At 44.4% G+C, this 20824-nt stretch overlaps 1 protein-coding gene and 1 long non-coding RNA gene across 2 annotated transcripts in view; one reads left to right on the plus strand and one right to left on the minus strand.

Annotated features, from left to right (window-relative positions):
- The window catches only part of LOC116650593 (uncharacterized), a 268500-nt gene that overhangs the window by 112326 nt on the left and 135350 nt on the right, over positions 1-20824 (minus strand). Inside the window, exon 4 of the long non-coding RNA XR_004303596.2 lies at positions 11936-12014. This is a non-coding gene — a long non-coding RNA (uncharacterized lncRNA). The remainder of the gene's footprint in view (positions 1-11935; positions 12015-20824) is intronic.
- On the plus strand, positions 14824-20435 carry Toll-6 (Toll-like receptor 6). The gene has a single exon (XM_002048194.4). It carries the CDS (start codon positions 15369-15371, stop codon positions 19953-19955), a length of 4587 nt encoding a protein of 1528 aa, XP_002048230.1. The 5' UTR covers positions 14824-15368; the 3' UTR covers positions 19956-20435.

Raw genomic sequence — 20824 nt, forward strand, 5'->3', positions numbered from 1 at the left:
CAACAACAACAATGCTGGCAACTACATAAATCGAATTATGTGAACACAACGAGGAGGCACTTAAGTGTCCTCTTGCCTTTCTCTTGTGCACTTTAAATTCATGTGTGTGTGCGAGTGTGTGTGTGTGTGTGTGTGTGCCACATACAAAATTCTACTTCATTTGTCTAATTCTCGTTGTCGTGTAGAGCCCTCCACAAACACACTTACACCTACACACACACACACACGCACTACTCGTACACAAATGAAAGTAAATCCTTGGACTAAGCCTAGGCGAGTGTAGTTGTGCGTGTGTGTTTGTGTGTATGTGTGTGTGTGTGTGGGTGCGGCACAGGATAATCTGCATTTGAATAAGAGCATTTTAGTGTTTTTCCAACTATGTATGTGTACGTCGACGTCTGTGTGTGCGTGCGTGTGTGTGCGTGTGTGTATGTGCTGGCCACGCCCAGACGCCCATGTGTTGGCAAACAGACAAAAAGACTGACAGACAGACCGACGCATCGGCCTTTTTGCTGTCCGTGTGTTACCCTTTTGGCTAGCGACCCATTTGAGCTTTGTCTTTGCGCTGCACAAAAGGTGGCAGCCCTGCCAAAACAAGGTGGCAACCCCAAAGTATGTACGCACTATATATTATTATCACGATCATTTGCATTGTTTAAGCCCGAAGGGTACGTTCTGTATGAAGCGGGCGCAGAGGGCGAAGAACTATTTTAAAGGCTTACGGAGGTGGTGTAACAAGTGAACATGGAGAACAGGTAGATAAATATTGATATTGAGTTGCATTATGGATCATTGGAAGGGTAAAAATCTTTAAAAATTCCTTCAGATTTTGGCCTTTCATTTCATACATTGGATATGAAACATTGTCCTTCATGTTGATCTTGTGGAAATAGAAAATACAGATTGTCCTCCAGTCTAACTTTTGTTATGCAGCATGTAACAAAATTAATATTTACTGCTGGCTTGGCATAATACTTATGCGAAAGAGTGTAAATTTTCCGATTGTTATTAACGAAAATTATATAAAAAAATTGCTGAACTTTTACCCGTTTATTTTCTTTATGGGAATTGAAACATTGTCCTTCATGTTGTTTTTTTTTTTGTCATTGAAAGTGAGTAAAAACTCTGCTTGTTATTTATTTATTTGCTTTTAATTTATAAAAAATATCTTAATTTTCTGGTTTTATTTATATTTGGTAATTGTTAAACTTAATAAAATTGCTATATAATATTTCAGTTGTTTACTTTTACTCAGAAGCTTTACTCAGAATCAACATGCGCATTGTTAGTTTTCTCGGCAAGCGTATTTGCAAATTTCCATGCCACACACAGCACATTTTCTTCAAAATTGTTTTTTCATACAGTTTTCTTTCATTTCGTTTGGCATGTTGGCATTTTGTGCCATTTTGAAGAAGTTTTTTCGTCTGGCTCGTTTGAATTTGGCTAATGTCCCAAGTTGAGAGCTCTGTCTCGATATCTCCCCTCTCACCACGCTCTCGCTATCTCCCTACCCCTCTGTCTCTTGTGCTGCCTGTATGTGCTTTAAAATAATCGATTTTCTAATTTTCTTGTCTGGCGCGAAGCATTTGGCAAAGATTTCATCTGATTTGGTATTTGGTATTTGTGTCAAAGCAACTGACAATGTGGAAATTAATATAATTTGCCTGATTTGGGGACTGTCTGATGTCTCGCCCTGAGATTTGTTTGGCACGAATCGAAAATCAAAATCAATTTTAAGGATTTTTGTCTACAAAAAAAAAAAGAAAAAACAAAACCACAGCACAGCGATTGCCGAAGTGGGGCAGAAGGGAGTGGTTGGGTGGCTGTCAACTGCTGCTGCCACAGTTGATAAGGCGCGGCTCCCCACACAGTTGGGCGTGCGCCTTCCCCCGCCTGTTTGGCTGGCAGATTAAACTAATTGATAAAAATGTCGCCCGTTTTCTGCACGTTGCCAACGTACGTGGCATGCCACAGGGCCGGGTTGCTTTGCTGCTGTTGCTTGTTTTTGTAATTTATGTAAAATAGCAACGTGTAAGTCGCAATTTGTTTGTGCCCGGGTCAACGCTGCCGCCCATCCCTCTGCCTCCCTTGTGCCCCACCCAGCTCCTGCTGCTCCCTCACCCAGCTGAAGCCGCCTGGCAACGCGCAGTGGCAACAACATGTCTTGACTTTTAAATCCAAATGTATTAAATTTCCATGGCAAGTTCCAAGCTCTCAAGAGCGAGACACCAAGTCCATGGCCCCTGTTGGCTGCTCTTGTTTATTTGTGCCCGCATCGGATGAGGAACCAAGCAGGGAAGCTGCCGCTGCAAAGTCTGCAGCAAGTGCCCCTGGCATTGCCATGTGTGTTATGCTCATCTGGCCTGGCATTCCCCGGCATTCGACATTGGGCATGGCAGCAATTATTCAACAAAAGCTACTGACAATTATGGCACACCAGCCATACAACATGCCCAGCATCAAAGGGTGGGGCCGTTTGTGGTAATGGTGAGTGTGGCGGGTGTTTGGGGGCTGAGGAGTGTGAAAAAATCCTACGCTGGAATGTAGGCAACGGTTGGCACATTTTATTCAAAACGAGGGTCGTCCAACAAGTTCAAAAGCATGACCAAGAGGCGGCAAATAAATGCTACCGAAATGCAACTTTAATATAAATAATAACATCATTTTAACAAAGTAACTAAAATTATTTATTTATTGAGTTTAGCTTTAGTAGAAACCTCATTCGATTTATCTGTCTAAAGTTTTCGCTTTTCACATTTTCCAACTGAATATGATGCATTTGTCTATCTGCGTCTGATATATTTACGTGTCACTCGGAGAGACGAACGGCTGCCTCGACCCTCTGCCGATTGCAGTCATACATGCCTACAAAACACTCAACCAACTGGCACCCACCAGAAAAGCAGGTAAAAACCAGAGTAACAACAACTGGAACGACCACAGAGCACAGCAGCTGCTGCTTGTGATGCTCCTGTTCATGCTCCTCCGCCTGCAGCTCCGTATGCAAAAATATAATTTAACACACATTTGCGCAATTAGATTCATTCGTGCAGAGAGCAGGAGAAACAGGTGTGTGTGTGTGTGTGTGTGTGGCAGCAGCAGCAACTGACATACAAATGAATATCTATGACTATGCGAAGTGGAACATGTGTAAGAGGGTGTATGTGTGTGTGTAAGAGGGCGTGTGTGTGTGTGTGTAAATGTCACAATTTGAATACATAAAATGCAAATAAAAGCAAACCCACAACTCCAGCAACATCCCTCCGTTCCCTCTCTGCCAGCGTACCACAGAATCTAGAATCCCGACTCCAGACATTTCAGATACGCAAACATTTTGCAAATAAATTGCTTCCAATGCAGGCATCTATTAAAAGCATATAAAGCCATACAGCGGAAATGATGTATAGGCAGCCAGAGGTATCCAAGGCAAAACCCAATTGCAGCGAAAGTAAAAGCAACCAAAATTGTCGCACCACCCCAATTCTTGCGACCTGTTGCCCCACATTCTGTGCAGTGGCTCTTGGCTAATTTAAGCGCTGCAGCGCCCTCGCCCACTTTCAGCCTTTTAAACTGCGCGTGCAGCAATATATAAAATAAAATTTACACACTTGCAAATGTTGGCCATGTTCTGGTTCTGTCTCTCTCTCTCGGCTTGTCTCTGTGCCCTTGCCCGCTTGCCGCTCGCACCATGAAATATGCCAGGGAAAATGCTTACAAGTGTAAACCGCAGTCCGGGCACATGTATAGCTGTCAGAGGTAGAGCTTGTGGCTAGAGGGTGGGCGGACTTTGACTATACGTAATTGTTTTTCATAAAATTTAATTTATGGCATTTTTCCACCCACACACACACACATGCCGAGCGGGTAGCTGTATGTGAGTGTGTGATTGCACTTGAAACTTTGAGCGTTTGCCCATTTTTTATCCGCCATATGCACACACAAATATACATGTGTGTGTGTGTGCAGCTGGCATTAAAATGTATTTGCGCATTTTCAAATATGCAGCCAAAATAATACTAAAAATAATATATATATATATATGTAAAAATTACTAGAAATTTTTGTGACATTTCTATTGAAGTAGAGCTCATACTCGATGTGCATGCATATTTACTCATGGATCTGTATAGTATATGATATCGTATGGCTGTCATTTTGGGCCGTGACAAATTTAAATCCAACTAAAAGCTGCCTATAAAATAAAAGAGCCATCGGATTTTAACTGGATGAACTGAGAGCTTAACTAACTGGCATTTTGTAGCCTTTGCTCACACAATTACAATTCATACGATTTTAATGGCATTTCATGACATTTGACAGCGGATTCAGAGAGTTCACTTTCCTCGGCCATGTCAGCACCTACTTACAGAGTATATATGAGAATGTACCGAATGAAAGGTGTTTAAAAAGCTTCCTCTAACATTTTCCAAGGTATTAAACTATTTGCATGCTTACTCATATTATTCTTACTATTTATTCTTACTCAGCTTTGCTGTGCTTCCTTCAAAGCTAGCAATCAGCCCAGCTACTTTAGTTGCCGAGCTCTTAAACTAGCTCAAATAAGATCTTATAAGCATAAGGAAATATTTGAAATTATGATTTAGGTTAGCTTCAAACTATGTCCTGGCATTTGGCGCACTTGCAGCCTTCAGTTGTTGTGGTTAAGCACCGGAAACCCTTCCAGGCTTGGCGTACAGCTAATGATGGCATAGGAAAGGGTATTTAATTGCCATAACCCTCGAAACCGTTTGCAGAAATATTTTAATTAATTTCCCCCCGCCATTTCGATTTCTAATTGCGCTTCCTGGTTTTTTGATGTGCCCGTGGTCGCTTTTCAAGTCAATTATTTGCTTTGAATATGCCCTGAAAAAAATTGCCGCTTTGCGCCGTTTTAATTGTTTCCATGGTGGCGTTTGCTCGTCATTTTTCGTTGCTCAATATTGGTGTTTTTCTTTTACCCCCCCCCCCCCACTTTTTTTTTTTTGTTGGCATCTGGCAGCGAAAGGGTTCGCCCTTTTGCAGTCAGTTGACTCCGACAGACAATTGATGTTCTGCGCACCTTTGACAGAAATCAAAGCCAAGCGACGCTCCACAAAACTGCCGGCAGGCACTTTAATGGCAGTTGCTGTTTGAGTTGCTGCCTTGTAGGCGCCCACACCTGTTTGGAAGCCTGCTCTAAGCTGATGTGAGCTGCCATCGCGTGCATATTTGCGGTTGCAGAGCTGCTGGAGTGCTTTCAACCACAGCTCCAGTTAACGCTGGCTGCCACAGCGCGTGGCACGCTGAGTACAACGCACAACTATTTGGTTCAACCGAGCATAAAACTAAAACTTGCCTCAAAACTGTGTCAAAATTGAGGCGCCATCAACTCCGACATCGTCTCTTGCGAGCCGAGAACACAGCACACAACACGCAGCACTTGATGAGAAGAAGCCAGCATGCCGGAATAAAGACGAGGAGTGGAGCTGGGAGTTCATGCTAGGGCATAACAGGAGCTGGCTTATGAACAGTTTGTGATTTTCAGCGAAAGTTTGCAATAAAAGGCAACTGCATGGCGACATTGTACAGAGTTTTCCACATTTTCCTATATGACTTAAGTCTTCGTGACAAAAATTACGTGGAATTGTGCATAAAGCAGAAAGCTTCCATGTTCATTTGCAAGCTACGTTATTAAGAGAAATATGTTTACAATATTTTTCCATCGACAAAAAGGTTGTCTAGGGAAAATGAGTATATTTTTGTTTACAATTCTATTGTACTAGTTCGTAATGAGAAATTCTTAAGCTTATAAGCTCAGGGTGGGAATATGTTAGAGTACATTTTAAATAGCCATTTGAAGCTAACAAAACTAAAAAAGTTCGCAATTTATCGTAAAACAATGTTAAAGCTAGATAAATGTTTGTTTTTAATTTGATTTATTTATTTAAAATGCCCGAAAAGCTTCTATAAGCCGTGTTTGTTTTAATCATAACTTTTCTAATTTGAGCCTTAATTTGTGATTTTTTAAGACGTTAAGTTCACAAGCAAAGCTCCTCAAACTTAATTCAGGCTTTTGAAAAGAAAAACGACCTTGGGCTTAGTTAGTTCATGTTTCAAGAGGGGAAATGCCAACCTCTAATTAGCAGTAAAAAAATTCGCTTGCTTCAAGCCTTCGCTGACGCACATCACAGCTTCCGTTGCCGCCATTTTTTGCTGTAACTGTAAAAGCAGCTTAAGATGGCGGCTCCCCCTTCCACGAGTCGAGCAATTGCAGCTGCAACTGCAAAAGTTCAATGGCTGTCAATAAATATGAAATTATTTGGAAACGTGTGCGCGACACGTTGAAAGGGCACAAAGCTGACGAAGAGGTGGAGAGAGAAAGAGGGGGGAGAGAGGCGAGGTGTAAGCACGACATTGACACCGAATTGGTGTGAAAAAGTAAGTCACGAGACTTGAACGAAAAGTGCAGCAACTGTAAAAAAGGCGTGCAAACTTTATTTTTGATTTTTTCTGTTATTTTTTTCGTAATTTTTTTTTTTGCAATTTTTTTTGTCATCTGTGTTCTCGCTCTCTCTCTTTCGCTCGTAGTGCAGCGCTATAGGAGCCTAAGTGTAATGCAAATGCAGCTTAATCGCACTCAGCGGCAAAATGAAAGCCACCAGCATAATTAGAATGATTATGCATCAATTAATTAAAAGTTATTTTTGTATTTGCCTCCATGCAAAAGCAAAACAAAAACAAAAACAAAATACAAAACGCAAACGTACTACGGAAATGTGTCACCCACGCGAGAGTAAGGCAAAGAGAGAGAGAGAGAGAGCGAGATAATAAAAAAAATTTCCCTTACTGACCCAGTGTAGCCGCAGCCCGAAGCAAAACACATGCAAGCGGCACTCAGGCAGAGTCCGACGAGAGTGAGTGAGCGTAAAGTGATGGAGAGAGCGCCTTGCTGTGGTGAATTATTGTGCTGGCTGCAAAGGCTGCACAGGAAACTCACCATGCCAAACAGCTGTCGCGCTCTCAGCTTCATTTACCTAGCGTCGCACACACACACACACACACACAGACAAAAGAGTAAACGTCTTGCACATGGTTCCATCTTGGTCAGAATTTCACATCCTGCGTAGCGTTAAGATTTTTCTTGTTGTTTTCGAATGTCTCATGCGGTGCACAGCTAAAGAAAAATTTTCGGCTCCAGAACAACTGACTTTTCTTTTTCTAACGCTTTTCGTATATATGTGCGTGGCATTGTTTTTTTTCCACAGCCGTTTGGGTAGGGGAGGGGTTCGCATTGATTTAATGAGTTTTTGGTGTGAAGTCCTGCGGCGCCGTCCATGCTGTTAATGGCATTATAGTAGCTGTCATACCGAGCAGTCACACTTCACGGCATGGCCAGAACGTCGAGTCACAGCCAGAAACAGGACCAACACCAGCCAGGACAATGTCATATCCTGATTGACAGCCAAATGTCAAGCTAAACAGTGTGAAATCTGTTCAACTCGGACTCGGACAAAAGCAACACTGATTGCTGGCCCGCAATGCAGGACATTGTTTTCACGCCTTTGTTTCGATCGTGCAAAAGTCGTACCTAGAAAAAAATATACATCGAGTACCGCAGCATAAAAAAAAAAAAAAAAAAACCCAATACAAGTTCGAGCAGTTGGATTGAAATCGCTCGGAAATTGACACTTTCTCCTAGTTAGGGGCGGTTGCCGGCCTCCTCATAGACCGTAAATTTATGAAATAGGAGTAGGCGCTAGTAACGAGCGCTCTCAATTGGGTCAGAAACGTGGAACAAAAGAAAAGCGTACACGATAGACCTGAAAAATAATTGTGTCTGATTGTGATTTGTTGCCGGGCCGGGCTGGGCTGGGCTGGGCTGGGCTGGGCTGGGCCGGGCAGGATTGGATTGGACTGGGCGATTGATGCAATTCGGATTGCTTTGACAGCAGGCACAGGAGATGCCCGGCGAGCGTCGTCTAGTGCAAAAGCTGACAGATTTGCCATCGCATAATTCCACAAAAATGTTCCACAACCGAAACTCCTAACTGCAATGATAAATGTTATCGGTTCACATTCAGTTAATTCGAAATGAACTCCAAACGCATATTCTCACAGAGCAATGAGTGTATTATTCTTTGGATGTCACGTGTTTTGATGGATAACATTCGAAATGATATGATGGATCGATTATTGAGCGTTCTAAATTGAAATGTGCTCCCTCAGCGATTTACATAGAAATCTTATTTGTGTGAGTGAAAAACCTTTTCACAGTCTTAATTGAATTGGAAGCCTTCAGGAATTGGCATCAAATCATAAAGCTGAGACGCTTGCTTTTGTTATTAACATGTTTAATTTAACGAAATTGTTTGAAGTATTAAAAAACTGTTTAGATTATGGAATAATTGCTGACCAAGTGCATTCCCGATCTTTGGTAACAAATTTAAGGAAACCCTTTTTTCGCTAACAAAACAAGCTGACGCTATCTTAAAAAAAAGCAAGAAAGACAAGCAAAAATATTGCTTGTTGCCGATCTGATCTGACAGTTCCATGAAATATATCACCAAGAAATGTGGACTCAAATATTGTCTCAGCAAAACATCAAAGTTGGTAATGCCATTTAATTAATTGGGTATTAAGTTAAAAGTATTTATAATAAGTATTAAAAAATAATGATATTATTAATAATAATACTAATCGTAATAATTATATTAATACTATTACTAATGGATATGTCGAATATGTCTAATACTTATACTTGGTAATAATAATAAATAAAAACTAGTAATAAAATAAATGCTGATGATCTTAAAAACAATACTAATACCCAAACTAATTATTTTAGCAATTATAATAATATAGCTAATGCCAATACGAACGGTAATAATATTAATAAGTTTACTAATAGTAATAATGATAATAATAATAATAATAATAATAATAATAATAATGATAATAATAGTATTAATAATAATAATAATAATAAACCTAATGCCAATACTTATTCTAATAACAATAACAATTATAAAATATATATAATAAATATAATGCAGAAACTACGTATGACACATGGCTAAATATATTTTATAAGATCTACGCTAAGCTCGTATATTTTCTGATTCACTCTACACTCGAAGAGTGTTTCGTAACTTTGCTAACTCGTTGCAAGCTGTTTTTCTTGAGTGTTTTCAAGGCCAAGACCTCTTCTATAAACACATTTCGGGCACAAAAACAGTTGCCCAACAGCTGGCCCGTGTGCGACTTGCCCCAGTTTCGAGTCTTATCAACGATGTTGGCCGTTAGTAATACTCCTGGAAAGTGGGCAAAAATGTTGTTTGGCCTAAGCAAACAAATGGCTAAACACGCCGCAAATTACGTCAGTAGTTCCCTCCCCCAAGCCACCTACCACCCATGCAGAGCGCTCTGCCGGGCTAATGATTTGCCTAATGTTTCTAACAATTATGTGCCTGGCACCACACAAAAGAATATATTATGTAAGTTATTAAAATTATATCACCAGCAGCAGCGCAGCAGCCGCGACGTCGGTTCCTAATAAGCCGCAGCTTCTTCGCATCCTTGGATCCATCTGGCGGAGGATGCAATGGCGCCCAACGCCATTGTGCCGCAGGCTTTGGCTTTCAAATGTAAATGGCGTCGACTTTGCCAACGTTGCCGTCGCCTTTTTGTGTCCACATGCGAGCAACTTTTTGGTGGTTATCAATTTGGGCCTTTTGTAGCCTGGCAGCAGTAGCTGGGCTTATTTATGTGCTCCTGGCGCGCAATTTTTTCTGTCTACATTTGTTTTTTTTTTTTTTTTTATTATTATTATGCGAATGACAAGATTTTCATCAACGTCATTAATATTAACTTTGGCAATAATTCTCAGCTAAGGAAAATTATGAGAAATGACCGAGTAGATAAATGCCACAGTGCTGTCCACTTTTCGACAGTGCCATAACTCTCAAGCGGAGCAGAGCAAGGACTCGCCACGGTGTGTGTCGGTGTCTGTGTGTGTGTGTGTGTGTGTGTGTGTGTGTGTGGGAACAACAACAACAATGGCATTAGCCAAGCGGCTTTCAAGTCAATCTTAATTGTGCATAGGTTCCAGCTCCAGCTGCAGCTCCGAGTACGCGTGCGAGTACAACTCCGAGTTCGAGTCGAAAGATCCTGGACAGAGCCTAATGACAGCATTTCGGATTACTTTCACTCAGGGCAAGCGCTACACTGAGAAAAAAGGCTGCATATTTTACGTCTGCGCTGGACTTGGTCTTTGGTCTGGGCTCTTCTGCACAAGGCTAAATGTCTGAAAGCTGAAGGATGTGGGCTGACGAAGTGAAGGCTCGAAGCTGAAAGCTGAAAGCTGCTTTAGCACAAAGACAAAAATCACAATTAAATGTAATAATTGCGTCTCTCTGGGGGCATTAAACGACAAACGTAGCGGGCGGAATGTATCCTGTGTCACACCGCCCGCCCGCCCGCCCGACCGACCGACCGCCCACTCCGCCCGCTTCGCCTGTCAGTTGCTTGTCCAATGCCAGCTTAAATTGCCCATACACGTCAGGACACTCCACACAGTTCTCGTTGCACGGCCAATCACCACTCACCCCTTACCCCTCACCCATCGACCGCACGCTTTGCGGAATGTCCTTAAACAGCAGCAGCGGACTGAGATACGGATACGCAGCGTCCGGCTCAGTTTCGTCCTGGCTGCTGTTTTTCATTCCTCTTTTCTTTTATTTCTGCGCTCTGTGTGTTTGCGTTTATTAATTGTTGCCTTTATTTGGCCTCATTTTATTTGATTTGCTTTTCTTTCTGCCGCAGCGCCCATTTGCCCACGCCACCCAACCCAAAGCAGGCCAGCTCCAACTTTCTGGCCGACTGTCTGTGTCTTTGGGCTTTTGTTTTGGTCGCCATTGGCAGCTATAAAGCCAAACCTAATTGACTTATCTTGGCCGGGTTTGCTAATTTCTTGGCCATTGTATTTGGGCCCAAACCCCGTGCTGGACCCGCTTCTGCATTTGCGTTTGCTTCTGGGCTATAAAAATGGCAGCGATAAGTCAGCCAAAGCAGATAAAAATCTTCAGCGCACTAATTAGCAATTGACATGAATTGCTCATTAGCAGCAAGCTAAAGCTACAACTTACAGCCAAGGCTTTGCCTAGCTAGCGACATACCACCGCCTATTAGCTGAAGCTCTCTGCTCAACTAATAAAAAGAGAATATTACCAAATCGAGAATGTAAAGCGGCCTTTGACAGCGCAACCATCTGCCAGGCTACAGTGGAGAGTGGCAAATTAGTAGCAAAGCAAGTTCTCTTATTTCACCTGTCCTAAAAAAAAAAAAAAAACATTTCTCATGGCACAGTTTAATTAAAAAGACGCCAAATCAAACAAGAAAATTGAAATGTCAGAGAAAATTAAAGCTGCTTTGAGGCTGTTCGCGATTTGAAAATTTGAAATTTTAAAACTCTCACAAACTCTTTTTTCGTTCAATTCTTCTTATAGAGCTTGTGATATAGTACTCGGATTTTGTTAAGATTTTAAAATATATCAAGGCTAGCAAAAATTTAAATACGTTTCTGTCTATTTGTAGTTAACCGAATAAAGAACCAAAAGTTGAAAGCAACGATTTCCACTCAAGTTGTGATGGGAAGCTTGAAAGCGAAAAGTAAACTTTTGTTTATTAAGCTGGGTCAATCTAAGAGCAGGGCATTTTATTAAATAAATCATATATATATTAATTGAAAATGATTTTAAAGTGCGGGTGGAATTCCCATACAAATTTCAGCTTCATAGTAGTCAGTCGTCAATCAGTTTGTCAATCAGTCAATCAGTTAGTCAGTCAGACGAATGCATTTATATATGGAGAAAAGAAAAACGATTTGTCTATTCGACTAAAATATATATTGATTTGGTAAAGTTCGAGTAATAATAATAATTATAATAAGCTGACTTACCCTTGGGAATATTTGTATATATTTTTCTTAGCTTGAGTTGAAAATCCGCTGTGCTTAAAGCCGAAATACAAATGTGCAGCTGTAAAGATTGAATACGTTCAAAAAATCAGGAGATTTCTTTGGAATGATAAACTAATATAAACATCTACCTAAACATACATAGAAGTAGCAACATGTGAGCTAGAATTGATGTAATCTTTGCATTAGAAAGCAGAGGCTCTATTTGTTAGATAGACAGCCAGCAGATAAACCTGCCCCTACGAGATATCGGCAACTTTCATCAGTGATACAAATTGAAGGCAGTTGGCGCTTATCTAACGGCCATGGCAAGTGTATGCGAACGGGCTTGGCTAAATTGCACAAGTCAAGGACACACACGACGGGCCGGTAGACGGTAGCGAATCCTTGGACTGCAGTTGGGCTGCCATTAGACGTACAAAGTAATTGCTTGGGCGACCTTCACGGCGATATTCCGCAGGAGTGGCCACAGTTTTGTGGGTTATACAAAACCAAGCAAAGAAAACGAGCAAACGAGCAGAAAGAAAAAAAAGTGAGCTGGAAAGGAAATGCGACCGGAAATCGAGCCATGTGTCAAGTCAAATGGTCAATAACTGTACGGCTGACATTTAATTTATAAAGTGCAAGCCAGATCTTGGGCCCAGGTCTGGGCCTGGGCCTGGGTGGGCCGACTTGTGTGTGTGTGTGTGTGTGAGTTGGCTGCCGGGCTGTCTGGCGATTTAGTTGTCAAAATACGGCAAATATGTAAACAATCAAAAGCCAAAAATCAATAGATATTATATTGAGAAAAATGTACGGGACAAGGCCAGACTTCAACTGGGTGAGTTGACATCTTTACCTAGTTGTACGGGCGAGAGTTCTGCTTCCTGCTTCCGTCACAAAAAAAAAAAAAAAACGGACACTTTTTGTTCTCTTCTTTTTGCACAATGCAACCCTTAAAGGACATTTCGACGTACCAAAGGAAAGACGGACGGGCAGGCCAGCTGACAAACAAATTTTTTATTTCCTCAATGCAGCAGAGACAAACGACTCCTTCGAAGATAAATGGCCCTGAGCATAAAGTGTCCTTTAAAGCAAATATAGATGAAGACCACCTCGCACTCGATGTCTCTCATCTCTTTATAATCTCTTACATCCGCAAGTGTTTACCTTGGACTTCCCTTTCATTCCCAATTGTCCTTACAATTGTGAATTGTGCATGACTATTGGCTTTTGCATTAGTCGAATAACGTGCGGAGGACCAGCAAATCGGCTTGCTGAAGAGCGGATGCGCCGAGCCATACATCCTTATCATCCCAGCATCCACGGCCATTCAGATGGCACTCAGATGCCATAGGCAGCTTTGAATTTTAGCGCATTTCTTAAACAGATTTCTTCCATAGAGATAAGTTTAGTAAATAGGCTTCTTTTCTTGCTGCATCTTGATTAGAGTGCTGGCACTTGTGTTTACCAAACAGGCGGCGGGCAGGTGTCATATACCTGAGCTCAGCTGATGAGATGTTTAACTTTCCGATGGTGCGAATTTGCAAAAATGCATTAGCTGCTGCTGGGCTTAGTTTTTCGCTAAGATCTTGATGGAAAAACCTGTGAGAAAAGTGAGCAAAAATGGCTGACTAGCCAAAGGAAGGCGATGTATCTAGATAAAAGACGTTCCCAAGTAATTTGGTTTGTCAAGTAAAGTAGGCATTCGATTAAATATATATATATATAGAAAATGAAGAAAGATATTTTTGTTATATATATATATGCTCTGTGGTCCCTTATATTTTATAATTCTAAGCCTTCGCTTTTTTTATTCCTTCTTCCGTTCTCAAGTCTAGAATGCTTGACCCGTTTACGCCCAACTGGCTAACAGCATATCCATGTTTGCCAACTTCCTGTTTGCGCCCAGAGCCCATTACTATTATCATTATCGTCAGCATCATCATTATCATTATCATTATCATCTTAGGCTACTTTCTGAGGCGTAAAGCAAAAATGCAGCATATTGATTTTTGAGCCTATCCCAACGCAAAAAAAAAAAAAAAACAAGGCAAAGAGCACTCGCTGAAGCCAATTTAGAAATTATCGTTAAGCCAATGACAAGAGGCCACAATCATGGCCAGGACAATGATAATGCCTGACGATGATAATAATTTCTGAATGCAAAGGAAGTCATCAAGCCGAGAGAATGTTACCTCAAGCGCAAACAAAACAGTTTAATTAAAATTATTATTGTAATTTAATGGAATGTAAGGAATTATTATTTTTATATGTCACACGCACACAGCCGCCCACACACACACACACACACACACACATACATATAATCACAGCAGACAGAGACAGCAGGCAGCCACACACACTAACACACACACATGCGTATAAAAATAAATTACATTTGTATGAAGATTGGCGCTGGCCGCCTGCACATCATATATTTTCATTATCAAAACAGAGACAAAGTCGAAGCCTGTGAGACTCGACTCGACTCGACTCGACTCGAGTCGGCTCTCGGCAAATGGGCTGCGGAGAGTACTAAAAAGTACCATGGGCAAAAAGGACGCCAGCTGTTTGATGCGATTAGAAACCCTCTAAGCAGCAGTGGCAGCGGCAGCGGCAGTGGCAGCGGCATCGGCAACAGCATCTCTGTAGCATTCGTTCTGTGGAGCGCATTCAAGCGGAGCAAATTTCCTTTAAGGCTTGCGCTCCCGCTGTGTTGCGCTCTCCCTTTTGAAATTTCCCTCTCTTTTGCGCTCACCGCTGTCGTGCTTGTTCTGTTGTTCCTGTTGTCGTGCCGTATATTGTGCAGTCTTCGGCCGCTCAGCCGACGCAACGCAACGCTCGCTGTGTACCGTCTCTCTATTTAAGTGAGAGCTGCGCACGTTGCGGCAGTCAGTCGACACTCAGCCAACGTGCGCGCCAGACATACCAAAAAGACGCCGCACGCCCGCATGCCAACCCACACGTGAACCGTTACAAGTTTTGTCTCAAAAAAAATACAAAAACAACAACAACAACATAGGAAAGTGATAAAAGAACGTCGCGAGTGGCCCGCAGCAATTAAAAATTCCAACAAGGTTCCTAAAAAAAAAAAACCAACAACCATAAAATAAAAGAAAAACCGAAAAGCATACGAATACCAAAAATACGAAAGTGATGCAGATAAATGCTATAATATAATGTGCGGCAGGGAGTAACCGTAAACCGTTAAGTTGGCTACGCCAATTGCAATTAACTCACTCCAATTCCCCCACACCCCGCAACTCTTGAACTGTGACCGAAGGGTAGCGGCCGCAAATATGTGTGCAGCATTTTTGGCCAACTGCGAGTGGAATTGATTTTCGTTAAGTTTTTTTCATTTTATACCGTTACTCCCAAGTAAACTAAAAAGAGGAGCAACTTACACACACACACACACACACAGCCTATCAAAATGTTGAATCCATTGTGCCTGTGCCTTCTACTGCAACTGCTGTTCACTGTGAACGGGAGCCAGGACGCGTCAGCGGCAGCCCACATGGAGTCGGGATCCAGCAGCAAGCATCAGCAGCAGTCGCATTCGCACTCGAATGCCATTATGGGCGAGGCGGGCGTCTCCAGTTCGCAGCTGTTGCCACCGTCGACGCCGGCACGCACATTGCGTCCCATTTCTGGCGGAGATGCGGGCCTGTATGATGCGCCCGATGACTGCCATTTTATGCCCGCCGCTGGACTGGAGCAGCCGGAGATTGCGCTCACCTGTAATCTGCGCACGGTGAACAGCGAATTCGATACGACCAATTTCAGTGTGATTCCCGCGGAGCATACGGTGGCCCTGCACATCTTGTGCAACGACGAGATCATGGCCAAGAGCCGACTGGAGGCGCAGTCCTTTGCCCATTTGTCGCGACTGCAGCAGCTGTCCATTCAGTACTGCAAGCTGGGCAAGCTGGGACGCCAGGTGCTCGACGGTCTGGAGCAGCTGCGCAATCTCACGCTGCGCACCCACAACATCTTGTGGCCGGCACTCAACTTTGAGATTGAGGCTGACGCCTTTGCTGTGACCAAGCAGCTGGAGAGATTGGATTTGAGCTCGAACAACATATGGTCGCTGCCGGATAATATATTCTGCGCGCTGTCCGCCCTGTCCGCACTGAACATGAGCGAGAACCGTCTGCAGGATGTCAATGAGCTCGGCTTCAGGGATCGCAGCAAGGAGGCGGCCACCTCCACAGAGTCTAGTCCCAGCTCCACCACCGAAGCGGGCAGACGTGCCGCCAGCTCGTGCTCATTGGATCTGGAGCTGCTCGATGTCAGCTATAATCACTTTGTCCTGCTGCCCGCCAATGGGTTTGGCACGCTGCGTCGCCTGCGCGTGCTCCAGGTGAACAACAATGAGATCTCGATGATTGCGGACAAGGCTTTGAGTGGCCTCAAGAATCTGCAGGTGCTCAATCTGAGCTCCAACAAGATTGTCGCCCTGCCCTCCGAGCTGTTCGCGGAACAGTCCAAGACCATCCAGGAGGTCTATCTGCAGAACAATTCCATTAGTGTGCTCAGTCCGCAGCTGTTCTCCAATCTGGATCAGCTGCAGGCGCTGGACCTGTCCTTCAATCAGATCACTTCCACGTGGACGGATCGCAATACGTTTGTCGGACTCATACGGCTTGTCCTGCTGAATCTCTCGCACAACAAGCTGACCAAGCTGGAGCCGGAGATCTTCAGCGATTTGTACACGCTGCAAATACTCAACTTGCGGCACAACCAGCTGGAGAACATTGCCGCGGACACCTTTGCGCCCATGAACAACCTGCACACGCTGCTGCTCTCCCACAACAAGCTCAAGTACTTGGACGCCTATGCGCTGAACGGGCTCTATGTGCTCTCGCTGCTGTCGCTGGACAACAATGCGCTGATTGGCGTGCATCCGGATGCGTTCAGGAACTGCAGCGCGCTGCAGGATCTGAATTTGAATGGGAATCAGCTGAAGACGGTGCCGCTGGCGTTGAGGAATATGCGCCTGCTGCGCACCGTGGATCTGGGCGAGAATATGGTAACTGTGCTGGAGGAGAATGCCTTCAAGGGTCTGGGCAATCTGTACGGACTGCGTCTGATTGGCAACTATTTGGAGAACATAACGATGCACACGTTTCGCGATCTGCCCAGCCTGCAGATATTGAATCTGGCCAGGAATCGCATAGCTGTCGTCGAGCCGGGCGCCTTCGAGATGACCTCCAGCATCCAGGCGATACGCCTGGACGGCAACGAGCTGACGGACATCAATGGTCTGTTCAGCAATATGCCCTCGCTGCTCTGGCTGAATATCTCGGATAATCGGCTGGAGAGCTTCGACTATGGACACACGCCCAACACGCTGCAGTGGCTCGACTTGCACAAGAATCGGCTCAGCCTGCTGTCGAATCGGTTTGGACTCGATGCAGAGCTGCGCCTGCAAACGCTCGACGTCAGCTTCAATCAGCTGCAGCGCATTGGCCCCGCCTCCATACCCAATTCCATAGAGCTATTGTTTCTGAATGACAACCTGATCACGACTGTGGATCCGGACACGTTCATGCACAAATCGAATCTGACCCGGGTGGACTTGTATGCGAATCAGATAAACACGCTCGATATCAAGTCGCTGCGCATTCTGCCCGTCCAGGAACAGCGTCCGCTGCCCGAGTTCTATATTGGCGGCAATCCCTTCACGTGCGACTGCAACATCGACTGGCTGCAGAAGATCAATCACATCACGTCCCGCCAGTATCCGCGCATCATGGACCTGGAGACCATCTACTGCAAGCTGCTCAACAACAGGGAACGTGCCTATATACCGCTGCTGGAGGCGGAGCCCAAGCACTTCCTGTGCACCTATAAGACGCACTGCTTCGCCGTCTGTCATTGCTGCGAATTCGATGCCTGCGACTGCGAGATGACCTGCCCCACGAACTGTACGTGCTTCCACGACCAGACCTGGTCGACCAACATAGTCGAGTGCTCCGGCGCCGGCTACTCGCAGATGCCGCGCCGTGTGCCAATGGACACCACCGAGCTGTATATCGATGGCAATAATTTTGTTGAGCTGGCGGGTCATTCGTTTCTCGGACGCAAGAATCTGGCCGTGCTCTATGCGAACAATTCGAATGTGGCGCACATTTACAATACGACGTTCAGTGGACTGAAGCGTCTGCTGGTGCTGCATCTGGAGGACAATCACATTGTCTCACTGGAGGGCAACGAGTTTCACAATCTGGAGAATCTGCGCGAACTCTATCTGCAGTCGAATCGCATTGCGAGCATTGCCAACGGCAGCTTCCAGATGCTGCGCAAGCTGGAGGTGCTGCGCCTCGACGGCAATCGCCTGATGCACTTCGAGGTGTGGCAGCTCGCCTCGAATCCGTATCTAGTCGAGATCAGTCTGGCCGACAATCAATGGAGCTGTGAGTGCGGCTACTTGTCGCGCTTTCGCAACTATCTGGCGCAGAGCTCCGAGAAGATTGTCGATGCCGCTCGGGTGAGCTGCATCTACAACAATGCGACCAGTGTGCTGCGCGAGAAGAACGGCACCAAGTGCACGCTGCGCGACGGCGTGGCCCACTATATGCACACCAATGAGATTGAGGGTCTGTTGCCGCTGCTGCTGGTGGCCACGTGCGCATTTGTGTGCTTCTTTGGCCTGATCTTTGGATTGTTCTGCTATCGGCACGAGCTCAAGATGTGGGCGCACTCCAACAGTTGCCTGTTGACCTTCTGCTATCGTTCGCCCCGCTTTGTGGATCAGCTGGACAAGGAGCGACCGAACGATGCATACTTTGCGTATAGCCTGCAGGATGAGCATTTCGTCAATCAGATTCTCGCGAATACCCTGGAGAGCGAGATTGGCTATCGGCTGTGCCTGCACTATCGCGATGTTAACATCAACGCCTACATCACGGATGCCCTGATTGAGGCCGCGGAGAGCGCCAAACAGTTTGTCTTAGTATTATCCAAGAACTTCCTCTACAACGAGTGGACGCGCTTTGAGTACAAAAGCGCGCTGCACGAGCTGGTGAAGCGACGCAAGCGTGTGGTCTTCATACTCTATGGGGATTTGCCGCAGCGGGATATCGATCTGGATATGCGGCACTATTTGCGCACGAGCACCTGCATCGAGTGGGATGACAAGAAGTTCTGGCAGAAGCTGCGCCTCGCACTGCCCCTGCCGCATGGCAGAGGCAATAATAATAAACGCGTGTCCGGCTGCCTGGCCGCACGCACCTCCTCGGTGAATATGTACGCCACGGCACACGAGTATCAGGCGGGCGTTGGGGGCGTGCCCGTGCCGGTGCCCGCAGCACGCATCGCGGACAAGCTGTACGCGGACTGCAGCAGCAACAACTATGCCACAATCAATGAGTGCGGCGCCCGCGGCTACAAGCCCATACCCACATCCGCAACGGCTGCGGCAGCTGCCTGCAAATTCAATACAATGAATCACCTGACCAAAAAGCAGCGCGAGCTCAGCGTCGCGGGCATGGCCAAAACCCTAGAGCATCATCCACACCAGCAGCAGCACCATCAGCAGCAGCAGCAGCAGCAGCACCGACGCAGTCAGCACGAGTACGCGGTGCCCGCCTATTTGGCAGCTGGTCAGGCGCCCGCCTACGACAGCGTGGACTATGCCAAGCAGCAGCAGCTGCAGCTGAGGGGCAGCAGCAATTGCGAGTGCATAGGCACTGCCAAGCGTTCCGTTAAGAGTCAGGCATCCTCGGCTGCGGCAGCGGCGGCGGGCGTGCTGCCCAGCTCGTTTAGCTCGAACTTTGTGCCGCCCGCCATCAGCGCTGGCGCCTACAACTGCAAGAAGCCCTGCAATTGCAATGCGGACGATGAGCTGCTCTGCGGCTGCGGCGGGCTGGAGAGCGGCACACAGAGCAGCGCCACGATGAGCAGCAGCAGCAACAATAGTCGTCAGCCGGAGCTGACGCACTACGAATCGAATTTGAGTCTCAATGAGCTGGACGATGGCGGCGCCAGCAAGCCGCTGCATGATCTGTGGGCGTAACCAAGCCAAAGGGCGGGGGGCGTGACCAGTACGAACAACCAGTGAATTTATAAGCAAGGCAAACTAACTAAACTAATGCTAAAACTAAAACTTACACTTACACTAAAACTAAAATTAAAACTAACATTAAAACTAAACTAAACTTAAATTAAAGTCAAGAGCGAAGAGAAGGAAAGCATAGCATACATTTGGGGGCAGTGGAAGAGACTGATATTTTTAGTTGTTTGAAATAAATTTGACTTAGCCTGTACATAATACCCACGACTTAAACAATTGATATTCTAACACGTTCGCTAATTTATTGCATTGTATAAATATATAGATATAATTCAATATATATATATACATATATATAAAAGGAAATCCATTTAGCCTAGGCATTTGTACATACAAAGAACTACAACTTAAATTATTAAAGCATTAATTATATTTCAAAGAAAAATACCATTGAAAACAATTGCAAAAATAAATCAATAAAATATAAATTTGTTCAATAAACCATAAACAAACAAATACAAAAAAACTACAACTTTTATTTGCCATGCAAAAAGTATGTCAAAACAAGAATAAATATATATGTATATATATAAATATATATATAAATATATATAATATATATAATATATATATATATATATATATATATGTATATGTATATAAAATAGACCTGAGACATATACTAAATGGACAAAATCCAAGTCAGCCAAGAAAATTACTAAGAAAATAAAACACACTGGAATCCGCTTTAAAGGATTCAAACTACGAACCCAGAGACAGACACAGTTAGCCAGCCGTTCCGGCAAATTAATTAGCATATAAGGAAATTGTTTGATAAAAATCAAACAATTAAACACAGGAAAAAATCGAGA

The sequence above is a fragment of the Drosophila virilis genome, chromosome 3 (assembly GCF_030788295.1).
Source record: "Drosophila virilis strain 15010-1051.87 chromosome 3, Dvir_AGI_RSII-ME, whole genome shotgun sequence".
In the NCBI taxonomy this organism is placed as follows: domain Eukaryota; kingdom Metazoa; phylum Arthropoda; class Insecta; order Diptera; family Drosophilidae; genus Drosophila; species Drosophila virilis.